At 50.5% G+C, this 21,590-nt stretch overlaps 5 protein-coding genes across 6 annotated transcripts; 4 read left to right on the top strand and 1 right to left on the bottom strand.

Moving 5' to 3' along the window:
- Positions 1-8,549: 8,549 nt before the first annotated feature.
- Positions 8,550-9,500, bottom strand: AAFC00_006018 (uncharacterized protein; the record flags this gene model as incomplete). Its single annotated transcript, XM_069345900.1, has 1 exon — positions 8,550-9,500. The coding sequence occupies one exon, from the start codon at positions 9,498-9,500 to the stop codon at positions 8,550-8,552; it is 951 nt and encodes a 316-aa protein (XP_069198109.1).
- Positions 9,501-11,309: 1,809 nt separating this feature from the next.
- AAFC00_006017 (uncharacterized protein) lies at positions 11,310-12,965 on the top strand (the record flags this gene model as incomplete). Its single annotated transcript, XM_069345899.1, has 3 exons — positions 11,310-11,964; positions 12,038-12,617; positions 12,671-12,965. 3 exons carry the CDS (start codon positions 11,310-11,312, stop codon positions 12,963-12,965), a joined length of 1,530 nt encoding a protein of 509 aa, XP_069198108.1.
- A 931-nt stretch (positions 12,966-13,896) lies between these two features.
- Positions 13,897-15,988, top strand: AAFC00_006016 (uncharacterized protein; the record flags this gene model as incomplete). The annotated part of the gene is made up of 6 exons (XM_069348293.1): positions 13,897-14,308; positions 14,359-14,585; positions 14,635-14,779; positions 14,851-14,985; positions 15,039-15,910; positions 15,962-15,988. 6 exons carry the CDS (start codon positions 13,897-13,899, stop codon positions 15,986-15,988), a joined length of 1,818 nt encoding a protein of 605 aa, XP_069198107.1.
- A 1,479-nt stretch (positions 15,989-17,467) lies between these two features.
- AAFC00_006015 (uncharacterized protein) lies at positions 17,468-18,238 on the top strand (the record flags this gene model as incomplete). Its single annotated transcript, XM_069347824.1, has 3 exons — positions 17,468-17,517; positions 17,576-18,035; positions 18,113-18,238. 3 exons carry the CDS (start codon positions 17,468-17,470, stop codon positions 18,236-18,238), a joined length of 636 nt encoding a protein of 211 aa, XP_069198106.1.
- Positions 18,239-18,683: 445 nt separating this feature from the next.
- Positions 18,684-21,001, top strand: AAFC00_006014 (uncharacterized protein; the record flags this gene model as incomplete). Of its 2 annotated transcripts, none has more annotated exons than XM_069345897.1 (2): positions 18,684-20,659; positions 20,821-21,001. In XM_069345897.1, 2 exons carry the CDS (start codon positions 18,684-18,686, stop codon positions 20,999-21,001), a joined length of 2,157 nt encoding a protein of 718 aa, XP_069198104.1. The 2 variants fall into 2 exon arrangements, with proteins under 2 accessions (XP_069198104.1, XP_069198105.1); XM_069345898.1 differs by having other exon boundaries at positions 18,687-20,659.
- Positions 21,002-21,590: the final 589 nt, after the last annotated feature.

Raw genomic sequence — 21,590 nt, 5'->3', positions numbered from 1 at the left:
GGAGTAAGGTTGAAGGGACTCGAGGGACTAGTGTGTTCAAAGTGGTCATCATCTGCTCTGCAGCGGATGCAGTGGAGGAATATGCATAAGGATGTTTCGCTTACTTTGATTAATTTTGTATTTCTGTTTCCGGCCGGCACTTCTTCCACTCATTTGGCTTTCTGTATCTTACACGACTCACGATTGTGAGGCAGTCATTGCAATCAAGTATGTCAACCTCGTGCTCACGAGTGTCTGTTTTTGTTTCCATGTGATTTGTCTCTGCATTTGTGAGTATCATCCAAAGTAGATCGAAACATGATAAAAGCTATGCAGATGTTGATGCGCTGGATACGTTCACGACGATCACCAGCCATCATATCCACACAACTCAGACGTACGAAAAGTACACGGACTGCCATGACTTCTACTCATCGATTCGGAATATGTCATATTACACCGTCGCTGCAGTTCCAGATCTGACTAGCGAAGATGGCCAGGGTCGCCCTCCAGCCAGCATATATTCACGAGCATAAAACGGGCGCAGGGAGAAACGCTATTTCTTCAGATATCCTCTGTACAAGTACTAGCATTTTGCCTTTCTATGTATACGTCCTTATGCAGGATAAATGATCAAGTGAGACTGTTGCGAATCGGAGTGGTGCGCCATCCGTGCCCGATTTGGCCAACGCATTCACAAGGTCGGGCAGACGTTCACATTCTTCCAAATAGCAGTGCGACTAGTCGAAATCATTGTGATGTATGTACAGGGTGTTTTTATCATGGCCGACAGGTATCGTCCGATGTGGGCTTTCTTTTACTCTTTAGAGAGAGAGAGAGAGAGAGAGAGAGAGACCTGCTTGACGCAATGCAGTATAAGTACAATACTTCAATAATGATTTACGTGCGAAGAAGAGCTGACATCAACTGCTGACATCAACTTGCTAGTGGAGATCAATTGTCTGCGTTGGTCGCAGGAAGGAGATCGCGGTATATAGCATTACTCGATGCTCTGATTTTACCCCGGACAAGCCCAGATTATGTGACTGTCTGGTATGGTCCAGTCGTTTGATTATGTTGTCTATGCAGGCTTGAATCAAAGTCTACTCAGGGAAGGTGACGTAAGGTTTGCTCAATTTTCCGTATTCTACGCAGGCATGCATGCTCACCAGGTATAGCAACATGGTTGGGCGACGCTTTCGATTTGGCAGTCATTTCGAGATAGGGGAAGGAGGTAATACGATGTTCCTAATGAGGTGTAAGATTCGGCGTCGACGCTTCGAATTGTCTGGTCAGTGCTGTAAAGTACTTGTATGCTGTCAATCAAAGGGTGATAGCCCCAGCCTGTTGTGTTCTATTCTCATGCACAACCTCATCAATTAGCATGTGTTGCGGTGGTATGTCGACATATGATCAACAGTGAAGGTCTACGAGATGCAGCAGTGGATCAGGAAGCGGTCTGCCTCTTTCCTTACTCTGGACTTTGCTCTCATCAGTACGGTGCATGGTCAAAGCCACAAAAGGGGTTTCGATATTTTGACCCACCAAGATTCGAGGAGCCATGCACCAAATCAGAGCATATCAAAGGCGATCTCGACGCAGGCACGAGCTCACAGAGACAGAACGAGTATTGTAGATATAAGACACTGGTATTGGATCGACCCAGCCCCGGAATCGCTTCTGAAGAGGTCCGCAATGACTCTGAACGAAGCTCCAATACCGGCGGATTAAGGCCGATGCTCTGGAGATGGGCACTACACCCAAATACGAGAACTATATGAAAACACGCGTGAGTTCTGTCTGTATTCCACGTGGGACTCGGTTGACGATCACGAACGGACATTAGCGAAGACCGCCCCCGGAAGTCAGGACAATCCAACTTGTCGGAGCTCACAGTAGTCTCCGGGGGCGTACTGTAAGACTGCACAAGTCTCTTAGGGTGAATATCTAGCCCGTCTACGAGAGTCTGACAGAGTCAGAGAATAACAGATTCCGTGTTCACTGACCGGATCTAGAGGCAGGAAGAGCCTTGCATCCGCACTGGATGAAAAATATCGGTCAACCCGCGGCTTTAGTCAGTCTGTAAACAGTAATTGTCGCTTCTGTTCCTCCTATGTGGCGTATATCGATGAGGTATTCGCTTTCAGATAATCGCATATCAGCACAGCCTGAGCTCAATCTCCGAGGGAGGGAGAAACTTAATATCACGCCCCTAAAGGTGAGGTTTTTATGGTCACTTAGCCTGACAAACATGGCTCAAAAATAGTAACTTCATGACCTCGATCACAGTGGGCCATAACGTGATCACATATCGGAGATCTTCCCCTGCCCGCGAGCCGAGGTAGTGCGCACTAAGCGAGTCCCGTAGAGATGTTCACCTTTCACTTACAAAACCAAGAGCCACGCTTCGAGATACGAGGTAGGGCGTCGGACCTATCCGCTCTAGAGCGAACGTAGAAAGTAATAGCAAGTGGAGTAATGTTTCAGGATTAATGCCAAGAAGCATCATGAAACGACCCAGACTCGAACCCTTGGGTAGTCCAGAATTCAGCTTCGGTTAGGCATGCCCTCTACCTATAGACCAGAATACCTAGATACATTTACTTTTTGTGTCGAAACATGGTGCCGATGATCCATAGTTCAAGACCTGATGTTACTCTGTACTCTGAAGAGCTTACGAGCTTCACCATAAGATCGGCGGTAGCAATTATCTGGAAGGTAAAGCAGAGATTCGAAGCAAACCAATGCACAAACGATTGATGAAGGGCAATTTCGTTATACGTGCTCGATCCCTCACTGTGGCCCACAGCCCATAACCAGGCGCATTTCTGTGCCGACCGGCAGAATGACCCTGAAGAAAGAGACGAGTGAGCATCGCCACCTCCACACATTGGCTTCTTTGGGAGACTGAGTCAATTAAGTTGATATGCAGGTCTTGAGTCAGGCACCACGCTTGGTAAGAAAAGCGCCTCGCTTTGGCCAAACATTTCAGGGTCCGTGAACTCCGTTTCGACCGTTGCAGGTGTTCGCATGTCGCCGTTTACCCTTCAACGGTCTGCCCCACAATGCATGTTGCAACATCAATAGCTATTCGTCTTTGGCATCTGCGATGCAGGACCTCGTACTCATGAGATTCGAGTACGAGCTGAACCACTGCTGCATGCCATGTGAAACAAGGGAGCTGTTCACTCGTGTTCAAGAGATGTCGATTAACATTGAGCTTATTCCACGATTACACGTCCAATAGACCGCTATCTGTTATTAGTTCCTGCGGCGGTAAACACCCGGTCGAGCATAGCACAGTATCAGTCCACAGACGGTAAGGAGTCAGACCCTCATGGCCGAAAGCAGAGTGGATCCCAATCTATTCATTTCCCGACCTGCCATACAGAGCAGTGCTACGTCCACCCCTCTAGACTATTGGCTGCCCTTTTTGTCGCCCACCTAGGTGAAACAGGTGGCTTCCCGTCGTACCCGGACCATACAAGCGGCTCATCGTCCAACCAGAGTGTATTCTCCTACCATCGATCATCAACAGGGGATGGCCAATGCCGCCGTCTGCCATACATTCTAAAGTAGCTACCCCGCGAAGATCGAAAGTTATCCTTCAGGAGCACTGTTTGTTGCCGCTATGGTTCCTGCATTGGAGCGAGCCTAAAACCGGATGTGCTCAGATCACGACTCGCTCTTGTTCCAGTCTCAGACGCCTCAAACGTGATAGACTTGCTGACTCTGTAGTGCACTGACCTGTGGTAGGCCCAATGCGACGCCATTGCTTCGTCCGCGAAGCGTATGCGGGTCCGACGTCGAAGGAGGTCTGTACGCGATGTTTCACAGGACGAGCAGATTCGACTGAGAGATCCCACGTCCCTATAAGCAGTCGTCCTCGACCTCAAATGTTCTGGTTCTTCCATCTTTCAGTTTCTTTTCCTAAAGTTGTCTATCATTTTTGTTTTTCGAGAGTTAGAGTCCATTCGTTTCCTCTGCTCTCCTTGTTTTACATATCATATACCCTCTTTATTTTATTGACACACGGCAGTTTCCTGTCAAATACAGTACGGTCTCATAGTTAATCCCCAAACTCGCCATGCAGTTCACTACTGCGGCACTCCTTGTCTCGGGCCTGGCTGCCCAGCAAATCTCTGCTACGGGCCTCAACTGGCTCGATGCAAAACCATTCTCCATCCCTTCTCTCTCCGACGCAAAATGTTCGTCTGAACAAGCAAAGGGTTTCGACTGGAGCTCTCTTACCCCTGGCAATGCCGTGGCCAGCTTCGGTGGTAACACTTTCGGCGGCTTCACCTGCAAGAACGTCAATAACAAGCGCGATGGCCTGACCAAGCGAACCTTCGGCGGAAAGTGCATCAGTGGAGATCTTGCCAGCAAGCCCTCCATTGGATGTGGCGGCGACAGTGACAAATTCTCCATCGCCGAGATGGAAGTATCGGCTTCTTACGACACCGACGTCGACTGCACCTTTCACATGCCTGACGGATCTACCTGCAAGCAAACGTCCAAGTGCTCCCACGGTGGAAACGTCATCAAGAACAGCCAATGTGGTGGTGCTACCTCCGTTGTCTTCAGCCAACCTACTGGATCCGTCAGCTCTGGCAAGGGCGGTTGCTCTCTTAACATTCACAGCATCGGCTTCGGCTGCGCTACTGGCGCTGCTGCATCCGCTACTGGCTCTGCATCTGTCGGTCTCGGCGGCGCTGCTGGTGGCTCTGGTTCCCTCGGTGGCTCTGGCGGCCTCGGTGTTGGTATTGGCCTCGGTGGCTCTGCTGGTGGCTCTGATTCCACTGGTGGATCCGGCGGCGTTGGCGTTGGCGTCGGCCTCGGTGGCTCTACTGGTGGTTCTGGTTCTCTTGGTGGATCCGGCGGCGTTGGCGTTGGCATCGGTCTCGGTGGCTCTACTGGCGGCTCTGGCTCCATGGGCGGCTCTGGCTCTACTGGTGGCTCCACCGGCGGTTCTATCGGCCTTGGTGGCTCTGGTTCCATTGGTCTTGGTGGCTCTACTGGTGGCTCCGGCTCTACTGGTGGTTCTACTGGTGGCTCCGGTGCTTACGGTGGTTCTGGTTCTACTGGTGGCTCTGGCTCTCTCGGTGGTTTCGGCAACGCTGGACACTCTGGTGGTGTTGCCATGCCTAGTGGTTCGTACCCCACTGGCGGCGTACCTTCATCCTCTGAGGTCTCCCCTGTGACTGCCAGCTCTCCCGCCTCTGTTCCCTTCCCTGCTGGCCACACCGGTGGTGTCGCTTTCCCCAGTGGTTCTTTCCCCACTGGTGGCGTTACTTCGTCCTCCGAGGTTTCCCCCATCACCGCAAGCTCTCCTGTCTCTGGTTCTCCCAGCGGCTTCCCTGCAAACGGCACTGCTAGCTTCCCCGCTGTGCCTGTCGTTTCTGTCGGATCCTCTGTCGGATCTGTCGTGTTCTCCGGCCAATTTGCTTCCAGCTACGGCGTCTTCCCTACTGGCGCTCCCAACAAGACTTTCCCTGCTGCCAGCGGCTCTGTCTCATACACTGCCTCCTCCAGCAGCTCCGTTCCGTCTGCAAACTGCCCCGGTGTCCTTCCTAGCTGTTTGGCTTCTTGGCTTCACAAGACCGAGTGCAAAGACGCCTCCGACATTGACTGCTTCTGCAAGCTTCCCGACTTCATTCCCAGCGTCATGGACTGTCTCGACTCGTGGGGTGGTGAATACACCTGCTCGGCTGCTTCTTACCTCGTCGGTATCTGCGCCAAGGACATCCCTAACAACGTTGCTCTCGTCACCGCTATGCCCTCCTCCTGCAGAGCTGCTGCTACTCCTAGCTCTCTCGTTGGTGCTGCTGCAACTCACCCCGCTGGTCTTGCTAACGTGACCTCGGCATCCCTGCAATCCACCGTCTACGTGACCGACGTTGTCAAGACCACCGTTACCACCTGCCCTGTTGGCTTCACCCTCACCACTGGTGGCTCTACTACTGTTCTCGCAACCCCTAGCGTCATCACCACCGCTGTTACTTCCAAGAGCACCGTTTCGACTGAGGTTCCTGTCCCAGCTACTGCCATCGGAGGTGCCCCATCCTCGTCCCTCGTTGGTGCTGTTGGCTCCAGCTCTCCTGCCTCCGTTCAGTCGACTGTCTACGTTACCGATGTTGTTAAGACCACTGTTACTACCTGCCCCGTTGGCCAGACTCTGACCACTGCTGGCTCCACTACTGTTCTTACTGCTCCTAGCGTCATCACCACAGCCATCACCACTCAGAGCACTGTCACCACCACCGTTCCCGTTGTTGCTACATCGCCTGCCAGTGGCCCATCTTCGTCGCTCGTCGGTGCTGTTGGCTCCAGCTCTCCTGCTTCAGTCCAGTCTACCGTCTATGTCACTGACGTCGTCAAGACTACTGTTACCACTTGCCCTGTCGGCCAGACTTTGACCACTGGTGGTTCCACTACCGTCCTTACTGCTCCTACCGTTATTACCACCGCAGTTACCACCCAGAGCACTGTCACCACCACTGTCCCCGCTGCTGCCACCTCTCCTGCTAGCGGTCCCTCCTCCTCCCTTGTCGGTGCTGTCGGATCCAGCTCTCCTGCTTCTGTTCAGTCGACTGTCTATGTCACCGATGTCGTTAAGACCACCGTCACCACTTGCCCTGTCGGTCACACTCTGACCACCTCCGGATCGACCATCGTCCTTACCACCCCCAGTGTTGTCCCTACCACCTACACTACCCATACTACCATCTCCACTGCAGTTCCAGTCGCTCCCTCCTCCGAGGCTGCTCCTGTCACCACCTCCGCTCCCGCTGTCCCTGCTGTCCCTGTCACTGCTACTCTCTACAGCACTCAGATCAACACCATTACTTCATGCGCTGCTGATGTCACCAACTGCCCTGCACGCAGCACCGTTATATCCACCAGTGTTTTCGCTGTCGGCACCACCGTCACTGTTTCCAGCGCTCCTGTTGCCTCTTCCACCGAGGTTGATGCTGTCACTGGCTCTAGCTCTGTTGTTCCTGCTTCATCTGCGCCTGTCACCTCGGCTCCTGCTGTCCCTGTCACCGCTACTCTTTACAGCACCCAGTACAACACCATCACCTCGTGCACTGCTGATGTTACTAACTGCCCCGCACGCAGCACTGTTGTTTCCACCAGCGTCTTTGCTGTTGGTACCACTGTGACTGTTTCCAGCGCTCCTGTTGCCTCTGCCCCTGCCCCATCCTCGACCGAGGTCGGAGCTGTTGGCTCCTCGGCACCTGTCACTGCCCCTGCCGTTGGTCTTTCCACCGTCGTTGTCTACAGCACCATGGTCAACACCATCACATCCTGTGCCGCTGATGTTACCAACTGCCCCGCCCGCAGCACCGTCGTTTCGACCTCCGTTGTCGCCGTCGGTACCACTGTCACCAGCGCCCTCAGTGGTGTTGCCTCGGCTCCTGCCACCACTCCTGCTGAGGCCTCCACCTCCGCAATGACCACCATGACCATCTCCAGCGTCTACACCGTCCCTGTCACCTACTCGACCGGCGAGAGCGTTGGTGCTACCATCCCCCTCCTCCAGCACCACCACCACTATCCACACCACCCTCACTGTGCCTCAAGTTCAGTTCATCACCTCCACCGTTGTTGGACCTAACGGCCAGCCTACTCCTTCCGTCGGTCTCGGCGCTGGCACTCCTGCTACCGTCTCTGCTTCGACCACTCCTGCCGTTGCCGTCTCCACTGCTCCTGCCGCTCCTGCTGGCAGCAGCGTCGTCGGTGCAGTCGGTGGTGCCGCTCCTTCTGGTACTGGTGTTTCTGGCATGCCTGGATACACTCCTACCACCACCCTCGCCTCTACCTGGGGCGCAGGCCAGACCCCTACCGCTGGACCTTCCTCGATCTACGCCGGTGCTGGTGCCAAGATGGGTGCCAGATCTGTTGGAAGCGTCATTGTCGGTGCCGTCGCCGCAGTCCTCCTGTTGTAATTGGGATGTTATTGATGTTATTTCTGCTTTTGGTTGGTTGAGAAAGACGATGGCGTGAACAGTACAAGCTGTTTTGTCTTTCTCCCACAGTCATGTATAATAAGTCGCGCACAATTGCTTGTCCCAGCGGTCTGAACTTTTAGGAAAAGATGAGGAGAGAAGATAAACCCAAAAAGATTAACAGACTCGTTATCCCCGGAAGTGTTTTTGAGCAGCCAAATGTGTATGCAAATGCCACCTCTTTTTCCTTCCGCCTTCTCGGTCTGCTCTTCTTCCCTTCGTTTGGATCAATGAAAAAGAACTGGACGGGGGATGTGTGGGGAGGCTTGGGGTGGGGTTGCAAAGTAATGGCAGGTGGAAGAAGTTAGCGTTCTTCGGATCTTAGATCACTCACGCCCTTGTATAGGATTTTCCTTTCGTTTTACTGCTTGAATCAAAATACTACAGATTATATCCATATTTCTTGCAGCAACTGTGTCGATTGTATATGTGCATGGAATATGATTCGTTCTCCCTTGTTCTGCTTTCGATTCGCCTTCTCGATGCTTGAGATGATTGCCAGGGCCGCTCGGATGCCCTATTAGTGAGAACGGTACTGCGACAACGATTGCAGAAACCGGTCTACATGATCACCCGCTCAAAGGCCTCACCCAAGCCCATACCCACGAGCCAAGCCTCGAGCGCCTTCATATCGCCTCGATTAGCCCTCTCGCCACGTCTCTCCCCCAACGAATCGGTGATCTCCTGCATGCCATCGAACACCCTCGTCACATCCGTGCCTTGCTCTCTGTAGCGCTCGCTGACTTTCTTCTGATAGCTCGGGATGTCGCCCCACGACTCCGTCTTGATGAACTTCATGTACGCGTCGATGTCCGCCGATGACCCCTCGAGACACAGCATCCCTGGCTTGCCTGCGAGCACAAACCCTGTGAGATTGTAGTGCGGCGCGTTGTTCACGAGGTCATTGCGCTTCTCGCGCGTGCTGAGTGAAGGGAAATAGAACCACACGCGTGTTAACGGGCCTGTTGGGTCCGTAGCTCTGCTTTCGTTGCCACGGCCACTTGCGCCGGAGTGAGCGGGGGATAAGTAGGATGTCAGATACCTCGGGGCTTGCTCGCGAATATATTCTATTGCGGCGAAGACGTCGTCGTTCGGCAATCCGGTGCTTAGTTCCGCCACTTCGGCTTTGGACATCCAATCTGGTTGACGTACTGTGATTCTGAGTGGTGGTGCATCCATGGGCTCTGGATCCTCGGATTGAAGAGGTACTGTGATGTTTAATTGGATCGAGTGTCCGGTAGTCGCAGCGGCTTGATCAGTGTAGCCGGTATTTTGGATTGTTTGGTTCAGTGCCAACGATAATGATGGCGGTACACCTGATGAAGGGGTCATCTTCTCATCTTCACACCAGGCTTGTAGCTGTTCGATCAGAGATACAGTCAAGGGGTCAATGTCGAGTTCGTGCCATTCGGGAAACATGGCTGTCAGCAGATCTATCATGGAGAGTTGAAGCTCCATGATCTCCCTGGGAAGGGCGAACCATATCTTCTGCTGCTGCTGTTGTTGTTGCATCTTTGTCTTTTTGTAGTCGGCCGCAGATGTGACTGATTGTAGCTTTCGACAATGGTCTGCTAGAATCAAAATGCGATGCGGCATATATCGGAGGATAGTGTGACCTTTTCACTCATAGATGGCCTATATATTTCAGAGACAACGACACATGTCTATGAACACTCCTTGGTAGAGGAATCCAAGGATAGACGCTGATGTCGATAGAGTTTCCCAGCCTTCTTCCATCGAACTCGTGTGAAGGTGTAGCCGATATTGCATATATTAAATACCTTGTTCAAGTTGAGTAAGTATCTAGCAGGGATTCTAACGCTATACCAGACCCCGGTTTAAGCGAGGTGGTACCGAGGAGCGGGTGCAGGTGCAAGTGCAGGTGCAGGTGCATTGGCAAGGCTGGCATGTTGGGCATCTCAAGTTCGCAGATATCCGGAAGTCACACGTGTCAAGGGCGGCTGCTATCAGCTCACCTAGAAGTGATGTAGTACCTATGCTACCTTACCTTGCACAACTTCTCTGTATCAGCTTTTCCAGCTTCCATTCCGAGTCGTTTTCATCGAGCGACACTGTGACAATGCTGGTCTCTACTCGCAACACTGATCATAGTCCATCACTTTGAAGCCAGGCTTATGTATGCCATTCACAAGGATGACGCTATCACGGAGTATGGCGTGCGATTGTATGGATGTTGCATGACTACTACGACTGTACCCACATCATTCGAAACGTGGACTTCACTCCTCCATGTCATGGTCTATTATTGTACAGCCGGAGTCTGCAAGACCACAGCATACAGCTGCCTTGTGTATATCTTCGTCGCCAATCGCGGCAGATGTCGTTCGCGACAGTGCACAGGAACCCTGCTACTGATAAAAAGGCTGAGACATGAAGGTACGTTATGCAACACGAATGCCATGCGGGTTGTCATGCTCACAAGCGTCCTGTCCTCGGAACACATTATCTGTTTTCATCTCGAGCTCTAGGTGTACGGCATCAGTCTGAGAAGCAACCATACGGTCAAAGAGGACTGTCCACATGGTACTACCATGAGCACTCTCACACACTCTGAGTTGACTCGGTCGATGGGTGTACTCGACCAAGCAATGATACGAACACCTTAGGAAGGTAAAGCTTCACCCCGAACCCCTTGGCACTACTGCTTGTCGGACCGGCGGGTGGACAGGGGCAATTTGCGACTTGCCCCTCGGCCCAAGCCCCACGTCCACTTTGAGGTCCGAGAATTGACAGAGCCGGCGGTTAAAAAACAGTATCATACGTTGGACAAGGCAAGCAGTTCATGGTCTCACGCCCACCTTGGCCGTGACTCGTGATGAGCAGAATAATCACTTTCTTTCACTTGTATCCCATTCCTGCTGTCTTGCTGTCTCTTTGTCTCATTCCATTTGTTTCTCTTATCGTACGATTCGTTGGACAAAGAAATAAAGATGAAATTGCACGCGACAATTTAACAAAAAGGGAACAGAAAGGGACAATCTCAACCGAACCATCCTTTCCGGAGGTAGGAGCTTAAGTTACCCCACACAGCTCTAGCTCCGCAATCGCCAACTTCCCAGAGGCCAAAACGATATTACTTTCTCCCATAGGTGTCTTTGATTGTTCTCAGCAACTGGCAAACACTCATATTCCGTGCTCAATCTCTTTCTGCATCTTAAACTCTTCTTGCGCAGTCTTGTCTATAGGTTCATACTGTACCACCTCTTGAACGAGCGCACTTGCCTAAAACCCACCGTCTGCATCGCACCTTCCTCTTTTGTCGACTTTGCGCGGTCTTTTGGACTGTCATCAACCAGGGAAATGCCCCCTTCAGCGACGACGGATACTTATGCAAACCCTCCACCCACAAAGCGGCGTCGAGTATCTAGTTCGGCTACCGATGTAGACATGGACTTGTTTCCCTCGACAATCAAGATCAATGTGTCTGGCGCATACATCATTGATCACGTAGACAACTCTCCTTCCCCTCCTTCACCTGCGAGCTTGGATTCGGAGACGGAACAACAGAACACTCTCCAATCAGATGACGGTGGCTACGAGCATGACCGAAGAGACATCCGTTTGCCCAATCATACGAGCGTTGTCAGTCATGTCGCTGCGGATATCGGCGGGAGTCTGGCAAAGGTGGTGTATTTCAGTCAGGAAGTAGGGAGAAGAGGGAGTGGCCTCGAAGGCGCCGTTGACGATGCTCCCGCTGAAGACGTTCGGGGTGGACGATTGCACTTCCTTAGATTCGAGACAGAGAGGATCGATCAATGCATAGAATTCATGCGAGAGTTGCAGGTCAAGCAGCGTCAAGGTTGGGCACAGGCCAAAGATGGTAAGAGGAGGAACAAAGAATCCGAGCTTTGTGTTATGGCTACTGGAGGTGGCGCATTCAAATATTACGATCGCATAAAGGAGAGATTGGGTGTGGATGTGGTCAGAGAAGATGAAATGACATGCTTGATTCAAGGTATGTCGCGTGACCCTTGTGTGGTGCAAAGCATGTGCCTGTCGCTGACCTATTGTCTGTTCTTATGCACTAGGCCTCGACTTTTTCATCACAGAGATCCCGAACGAAGTCTTCACTTTTCATGAAGACGAAGAAGAACAGATCCAATATCGTTCAATCGAATCGCAACGCACCGTCTATCCTTACCTCCTCGTCAACATAGGTTCTGGAGTTTCCATGATCAAGGTTTCGGGTCCAGACAATTTCCAACGAATCGGCGGAACCTCACTCGGAGGCGGTACTCTTTGGGGATTGCTGAGCCTTCTGACAGGAGCCAGGACCTTCGATCAAATGCTTGCGATGGCCGACAAGGGTGAGAATGGGAATGTGGACCTGCTTGTTGGTGATATCTATGGCGAGGGCTTGGGTTATGAGAAGATCGGTCTCAGCGAAAAGACAATCGCTAGCACTTTTGGTAAAGTATTCAAACGTAAGAGAGAGGCAGAGAGGAATGCCGAGGACGGACAGAACTTGGGTAAAGGAAAAACGACCGATGAGAAGACGCATGATCAGAAGAAACAAAAAATCACTGAGACACCAGTTGAGGCAGAGGTCGGCGATGGTAGAATGTTCAATCCGCAGGACATCAGCAGAAGTTTGCTATATGCCGTGTCGTAAGTTTCTCCGATTCTGGTAGTGGGAGTGTGCAGCAGCTAACAAGCCTTAGCAACAACATCGGTCAAATTGCTTATTTGCAATCCGAAAAGCACAACCTCAAGCACATCTACTTTGGTGGTAGCTTCATCCGCGGCCATAGACAGACCATCCATACACTATCTTATGCCATCAAGTTCTGGAGCAAAGGTTCCAAACAGGCATATTTCCTTCGACACGAAGGATATCTCGGCGCTGTCGGTGCCTTCTTGAAGAGACAGCCAAGGAACTTCGGCCGTAGGGGAAGTAGCGTAGGCGTGAGGGAGAGCATAGAAAGAGGAGAGGTCATGTCGTACCCAACAGCATGAGGCCACTTTGGCTAGCGCTATGATTAGAACGTGGGAGAAAGTTGGATGTCATATTAATGCATCTAGAGGGCGGTTAGAGAGACGAACCTTGTTAGTCGTTTCATTTTCGACATTGTGATTGTCGACACATTTGATACCCAATAAAATCTTTTAGTACTTCCATACTTCAGTACCTTGTCCTCCAAGACTCAGCAATTCCTACATGCAGATTAATAAATATTATTGGAGCTTTTTCCAAATGTCCTGCTGTCATGGGCCTCTCTATGCCAGATATCGGCTTGGCACGGTCTACCCTGTGTGCTGCACGACTGTTCTTCTCTAGTGCGTCAGGCAAGCATTCTGCATGCATAATTCGCACCTTGACATACCTTAAGGTAGGCTCCTATCAAGTCTTTACTGATAGCCGTGAAGATACAGATAAGTCCATTGAAGCCTCACGTGATGCAGTACACATCCATCATGGAAGCTCCGCGACGTCCATTCCAGTCCTTCAATTCTTCCATACTCTCTTGTTTCTAGCACTGGTCATGAACATGGCCGACAGTCTAATGTCCATGCTGCATTCCGTTCATCGTTGCTCTGAGGAAAAGTTCGGACCATCAAGCTGCGCAAGAGGCTTCGATCTCACTCTTACATTCGAACAATCTATTCTGTCTATCCTCCCGTCTGTTCTCTTGCTTCTGCTTGTTCCCCCAAGATTGTTAAGGCTTTCGAAGACGCAATTGAAGACCATTAACCACAAGCGATATGTTCTCAAGGCCATATGTGTTGATCTGTGCTCTATAGGATAATCACATATTCATCAAAGTCATAGACAACCGCTGCCTTGAACGCCGCTCTACAGCTAAGTTTATTGGCATTATGGTGTACCTTGGCCAGCAAGCCGACACATACAGGTGTACCATCTGTGGCCTTGTCTTTTGTCAGTGCGATGGTTATATTAGGACTATCATATGTTGAAGACACTAGATCCAAGAGACCCTCGTCTTTATTGGCTGCTTATCTTGTCTTTTCTATCGTGTTTGATGCCGCCCAAATCCGCACTCTGTGGTTGATAGACATCAGATCAATTGCTTCAGTCCAGATTGCGAGTATTCTGACCAGGGTGATGATGCTGGTCGTCAAATCACGCTCAAAAGTGTCTTACCTCAAACAACCATATTGTACTTACCCGCCAGAATCCAGTAGCGGCCTCTTGAATCTCAGCTTTGTCTGGTGGCTCAACGGCCTCTTCTTCAAGGGGTCCCGAACTCTCATGACAAGCAACGATCTGTATGACATTGATGAAAACCTCAAGGCAGAGGTATTAGCGAAGCGCATTAAGGACGCTTGGGATAACCGAGGTGACATCGTTCAGACCAGTGACTTGCATAAGCCTACTGACAATCTGCAGTTCAACTGAGAGGCCAGTTCGCATTGCCAATCGGGGTTATGGGTTGCTTGAGACGGAACCTGCTTGCTGCAGTCGTCCCTCGACTGTGCATGATAGGCTTTCGCTTCTGCCAGCCATTCCTGATAACTTCTGCCATTGATTATATGGGAAAATCAGCAGACAATCGTATCGAAAGTCATGCCTATGGTCTAATTGGGGCTGCCTTCTTGGTATATTTTGGGGTCGCAGTAGGTCGTGTCACGATAGTTCAGGTTCCTGTGCTGAATCAGATTACAGATGAGCACTGTACATTTCAAGCAGTGCTTCGCCCGTGTCACAATTATGTTCCGAGGAGCTATGATTTCGTTGTTATACAACCAGACTCTGATCCTGCAGGAGAGTTCTTGTGCAGACAACGCGGCCCTCACGCTCATGAGCACCGGTATATTATTCAGCCAGGCCATCGGCGCCAGCATCCTGCTTTGAACTATGGACTCTGATGTTACCTGTTAGATGTCGACAATATCATTGAATTCCTTGAGAACATCAATGAGATATGGGCTTGCTCGATCGAGATTGCAATTGAAACCTGGCTACTTGACTTACAGCTCGGAGCAATATGTATAGTGCCCTTGGTAGTCGTACTCGGTTCGTCTAAGACTTTGTACTGGTTGCAAACCAAGCTGATTTATGCTTTACAGCTTGCGTTGCCGGGCAGACGCTGGTGGCCAAAACTATAGGACATAACCAGCAGAAATGGAACCAAGCTATCCAGCATCGAGTCAAGAATACATCATCTATGCTTGTCTCTCTGAAAGAGATCAATATATCCGGTTTGACCGAGAAGCTCGAGCTCGCTGTTCAGGCCAGGATAGAAGGCAAAGACTCGTTGACACCCGTCAAAGTCTTCACATCCTTGAGCATCATCACCCTTGTCACCACGCCTGCGGCTAAACTACTTGCTGTACTTCCTCAAATTGCGGCTGTTCAAGGATGTTTCAAGCGTCTTCAGATCTATCTCGTTTCAGATGTTAGAAAGGACGGTCGATCGCACCGAATGACAACCGAAGCGCCAGCACTGTCTCCTTGCGATCATAGCCAAGAGAGCTCTATGATCGAGTTGACTCGTCTCACTGCAAATCCCGCAGGAAAGTTGAATGCGATTGTCTTCGAGAACGCCACAGTCATTCCTTCTATGAAAGCCCACAGGCCTGCTATTGTTGGTGCAAGTTTCTCGGTCCCAACAGCGTCTTTCACTGCGGTTACTGGACCTGTGGGTTCAGGCAAAACGATATTGATGAAAGCAGTCCTTGGCGAGATTGGTTGTGAATCTGGCCATGTGTTTGTTGCCTCTACGCACATTTCGTACTGTAGCCAGACTTCGTGGATCTGGAATGCATCTATAAGAGACAACATATGTGGGCGATCCAAGGATCCAATAGATGAGAAGTGGTATAGTACAGTGATTCAAGCCTGTGCTTTGGACCGAGACTTGTCTCTTTGGCCTAAAGGAGATGCCACCATCGTGGGTAGTAAAGGCTTGACTCTATCTGGTGGACAGAGGCAGCGAGTGGTATGTTTCTATTCAATTTTCACAATTTTACATGGCTCAACGATATCACAGGCACTAGCTCGGACAGTCTACGCTTGAAGAGACATTGTACTATTGGATGATATTTTTAGTGCACTGGATGTTAAGACACAAAGCATAATTAGTTCACGGCTATTATCCGCCAATGGATTACTTCGACGGATGGGCGCAACAGTGATTATGACTACACATTCACGTGAGTCTTGAAGATGAGAGAAGTGTACAAAGTCGACACTAAATTATCGTCATTGTGCAGTTCGGTACTTTGGACTTGCGGATCAAGTCATTGTCCTGACCTCGGAGAGGAGAATTTCAGGTACAAATCCATACCATGCTGTGCGTGTCAAAACTCTGCTCAGTAGTCATACGGTAATCGAAGATGACGGACTCGAGGCTTCTGCTAGACCGCACGATGATGAGTCTCGGACTGGGGGTAACAAGGAAAGTGCAGACGAGAAACTCATGGACCTCACACGCCGAACAGGAGATTTGACTACCTATGGTTATTACTTCCGGACTATAAGCCACTGGCTTTGGATTGTGTTTTTCCTTGGTATGGCCACCGCAGCCTTCACGGACAACTTCCCCCAAGTGTGGTTGAACTGGTGGTCGAGCAGCAACGGGCAGGAATTGAGTAAGTATCTCTCGGTCTACGTGCTTCTTGCGGTTGCTGCTACAATCTTCACTTCTTGTTGCATATGGATGATGTTTTTGGAGATCATGCCTCGGTCGGCCATCCGGCTACACGAGAGGCTCCTGAGATCAGTGATGAGTGCGCCGCTAGCGTTCCATACCTCTACAGATGCTGGAGTCACTCTGAACCGATTCAGTCAAGACATGAGCTTGGTGGATCTGGCACTCCCAATTGCCTTGTTCAGCTTTGTAACGTCGACGTTCAATTGCATAGCCAAGCTGGGACTGATTTCGACTGGGTCAGGGTACATGGCCATCACTATCCCATTCACCTTGGCGGCAATATATGGTATCCAGAAAGTGTATCTCAGGACTAGTCGTCAGCTCCGCTTCCTCGACCTTGAGAATCGAAGTCCACTTTACTCTCAATACATGGAGGCTATAGATGGACTTGTCTCTATCCGTGCCTTTCGCCGGGAAGAACAAGCTCAAGAGTTACATGCACGGAATCTGGATCATTCGCAACGACCTTACTATTTGCTTCTTCGCGAACAGCGTTGGCTGAACCTGGTTCTTGATCTCATGGTCACTGCACTAGCGGTCACCGTGGTGGCACTCGCGGTCAAATTGCATAGTACGACCAGTGCTGCGCTGCTAGGCGTAGCGATAAATAACCTTCTCGGCTTCGACGACTCGCTCTCTTCGGTTGTAACCTCGTGGACGTCCCTCGAGACGTCGCTAGGGGCAATCGCTAGAGTCAAGACATTCACCGAGACGACCCCTTCCGAACACGGACCAGATGAGAGGTATGAGCCGCCGAAGTCATGGCCTGACAAGGGCAAAATAGAAGTTTAGAGTTCATCGGCGGTTTACGATAAGGATATAGTATGTGTCAGAGATGTCAGCATGAAGATAGAAGCGGGACAGAAGATAGGAATCTGTGGACGAAGTGGCAGGTGAGTGCATCAATAGCTACGAGGTCGATATCCGAGACTGATCAGGGTGACTTTACAGCGGCAAGAGCTCACTGCTACTTGCTCTAGTTGGTCTTATCGAGACATGTGCTGGCAGTATCACTATCGATGGAATAGATATCGGCACCGTCCCGCGCGAAACAGTCCGTCAGAGACTTATAGCTATACCGCAACATCCATTTATCCTACCGGGAACAGTACGCGCCAATGCAGATCCGTATGGTCTCGCGCCTGATGTCTCCATCGTATCAGCGTTGACTAAAGTCGGTGTCTGGTCGGCTTTGGCTACTCGGGGCGGCCTTGATGCAATGCTATCGGAGCAGCCCCTCTCTCAGGGTGAGCAGCAGCTGTTTTGTCTGGCCAGAGCAATGCTTCGCAAGAGCAAGGTATTAGTACTGGACGAGGCAACGAGTAGCGTGGATAACGAAACAGACAACCTGGTGCAGAGGATTATCAAGGAACACTTTCAGGGCTACACTATCGTCAGTGTAGCACACAGGGTGAGTGAAGTCTAACTGTCGAGCTTTCCAGACCGTGGATAATTTCAAACAGCAAGAAGCTAATGACTTGAATGCAGCTCGATACTATCATTGATTCGGCTAAGATTGCTGTGTTCGATGCTGGGCAGTTGGTCGAGTTTGATAGCCCGGAGAAGTTGCTGTCGAGGGACAACAGTCTCTTCCGAGCGATGTACCGATCATAGTTCCTTCCAAGTATCTCATTCTGTTCAGATCCTTGTCGTATACAGAAGAGCAAGTTCTCGGTCCATGAGTATATACACAGTCATATCATTGACAACCTCTTTCGTCGTTATGTGATGCAGACCAGATTGCCAGCAGCCACCGGATACGAAAAGTCATCCTTATAATAACGGCGGCAGAATATCGCATGTGACAGGACGATGACGTCAGAGATTTCGGGGGGAAGATCAGGAACATCTACACAGCGATAAGATCTATACGTTTAGCTACAATTACTACAACTTGAATTCAATTGCTTTGTTGAGTCCATTCGATTTGAATACATCCTACCGTGAAACAGGTAGATTTCACAGCGAAAGGAAATGGACTGGAACTGCCAACGATAGTCGTATAACAACACCCTCCGCCCTCCTTCCTTTCTTTCCTCGTTCCTTCCTTCCACTATCGATGATGCGCGCCCCCGTCCTCCTGGCGCAGACATGCACTCAACGAACGACACAGAGAGCAGCCACACCGACTGCTTCTCGGTTAAATCAGAATTTCCGAGCCTTTTTCTCCAAGTCGTCATCTCGCCAATTCTACAGATCTTTCAACAATAACACACGTCATCGCCGCTTCACCTTCGCGCCGCCACCGCCACCAATCAAAGGCAGCAAGGCACTACTATGGGGAACCGCCGCTGCTCTGTCTCCAGCAGCGTTACTTCGTCTATCAGAGCACGATGAAGACGGTAAAGATGAAAAGGACAGACAAGACGATGGCAAGACGGGCGAACAACACATGCTTGAAGCCTCGAGGGCAGAATTGGCCCAAGAGGCTCCTTCCTGGTTAGGAAGTAGCAAGAAATTCCGTAGAGGCATATGGCGCTTCCTGGACACATGGATCATCGAGCCTGTGGCTACTGGATTGAGGTTTCTGCATCTGGTTATTATCTTTGTGCCTGTTATCGTGACCATCCCAGTGATTTGGGTGGGCAAGAGAGACGAGAAGAAAGACGGCGAGAGATGGGGCACGATTTGGTGGTATGGCTTTCTTGTTTCCTCTATGGAGAGGGCTGGGGCTGCTTTCATCAAGCTAGGCCAGTGGGCTGCATCCCGTACTGACATCTTCCCTACTGAACTCTGTGCTATCATGTCGTGCCTCCACTCCAACGCCCCCGCCCACAGTATGCGAGTCACCAAGCAGACCATCGAGCGGGCATTTGGCATGCCATTCGAGGACATATTTGAGGAGTTTGACGAGAAGCCTTTAGGTGTCGGTGCCATTGCACAAGCATACAAAGCCAAGCTGCATCCTTCGTTGGCCGGCCAGATCGACCCCGAACTCGAGCAACATGAAGCCAGTCTGGGCAAGCGACTTCGTAAAGGCGTTGACACCGCGCTCAAATCCACTCCTGTCCGAGTGCCATCCAGTTACGTTGCCATCAAGGTTTTGCATCCAAATATCGAGAGGATTGTGCGGCGAGATTTGAAGATTATGGCTTTCTTTGCCAGCATCATCAACGCCGTTCCCACTATGGAATGGCTTTCTTTCCCCGACGAAGTAGACCAATTTGGAGAAATGATGCGCTTGCAGCTTGATCTCCGTATCGAGGCCGCAAACCTGACCATCTTCCGCAAGAACTTCCGCGACAGGACTACTGCTTGGTTCCCCTATCCGTATACGCAATATACCTCCAGACAAGTCCTCGTTGAGGAGTTCGCACAGGGCATTCCGTTAGAGGACTTTCTACAGAATGGCGGCGGTGTCTTCCAGAAAGAAATCGCTGACGAGGGACTCGATGCATTTTTGCATATGTTACTGATTGACAACTTCATCCATGCCGATTTGCACCCTGGCAATATCATGGTTCGCTTTTACAAATCTGCTTCTCTCGATGTTCCAGGCCAAAGTCATTTCTCCCGTAAAGCAAAGGTCGACCCCAAGAACGCTCCCGACGTCACCGAGGAAGTGCTCAGCCGATTGCGACCCCACAAGGGCCACGAAGACAAGGAAAAATGGAACGATACCCTGAATCAACTCGACAAGGAAGGTTACCGACCCCAGCTTATCTTCATTGATACCGGTCTAGTGACAGAGCTCAACAACAGCAACCGAAAGAATTTCCTCGATTTGTTCAAGGCAGTCGCCGAGTTTGACGGATACAAAGCTGGTCATCTGATGATCGAAAGATGTCGCCAGCCATCTGCAGTCATCGACAAGGAGGTTTTCGCACTGCGCATGCAACATCTCGTCTTAGGCGTCAAGTCTCGAACTTTTGCTCTTGGAAACATCAAGATTGGCGATATTTTGAACGAAGTGCTGAGTATGGTCCGCGGGCATCACGTCCGTCTAGAAGGTGATTTCGTGAATGTGGTGTTAAGCATCTTGTTGCTGGAGGGTATCGGACGAAGTCTAGATCCTGATCTGGATTTGTTTTCCGGGTGGGTTAATATTCTCTCCCCTATCATGTTTGAGGATTGGCTGCTCGGAGGATGAGTCTTCTCTTCTCTTCGCCGCCATCCCCACTCATCCTGTTCGTGCTTCTTTTTCCTTTGCCCGCGATTATTGTCGTCGAACACAAACTGACACAGACCAAAAACAGCGCTTTACCAATTCTTCGACAACTAGGAACACAAGGAGGAGCAGGCGTTCTCCGGGGCGGAGCGGTGGACTTCAGCATGATCAAGGTCTGGGCCGGACTGGAAGCGCGCAAGTTCTTCCAAGCGAGTGTGCAGAACGTGGAAAATTGCGTCAATTACGATCAGTTGAGTCCCAATATCTGAGGCTCTTTTCTTTCTACTATTGATCCATGCTATGTATCGTGGAGACACGCATAAGGAGCGGCGCTGGAGGATATATGTGGCGCAGAGAAGGAATAGAAATTCTAGGGATGGACAGTAAAGGCATTTCATCACAGTGCTGGTGGTGGTGGTGGTGGTGGTGATGACTGCGGCAATAGTGTTCGGGAGGCAGGCAGGCGAGATATCAAGCGAATATACGATTACAGGATAGGTCTAGTCATCACAGCAAGAGACAGAGAGAGAAGTGTATTATTGACCGAACATAAATCTATGCTTTTTCCTGACCGTTTGTTCTTGCTCTTCTTCAGAGGTTAGGCACAACACAAGATTGAGGACATTATAAATGAGAAGACTCAGAATGACCTTGTCTTATACGGTAGGTATATAGTCGATGTTGGAGAGCGCAAACCACAATAGCAAGGTTGTATGGTGTAATGGTTAGCACACGAGATTCTGATTCTCGTGATCCCGGTTCGATTCCGGGTACGACCTCAATTTCTTTTTCCTTTCCGTTCAGCCAACATCTCTTTTTAGTCCAAGTCTCCGTCCTACCTTTCAGATACTATTCATC

Source organism: Neodothiora populina (genome assembly GCF_041146345.1).
Source record: "Neodothiora populina strain CPC 39397 chromosome Unknown canker_contig_6, whole genome shotgun sequence".
NCBI classification, from domain to species: domain Eukaryota; kingdom Fungi; phylum Ascomycota; class Dothideomycetes; order Dothideales; family Dothioraceae; genus Neodothiora; species Neodothiora populina.
Note: the sequence above shows the minus strand (reverse complement) of the source record. Positions and strands in the feature narration are given on the sequence as shown.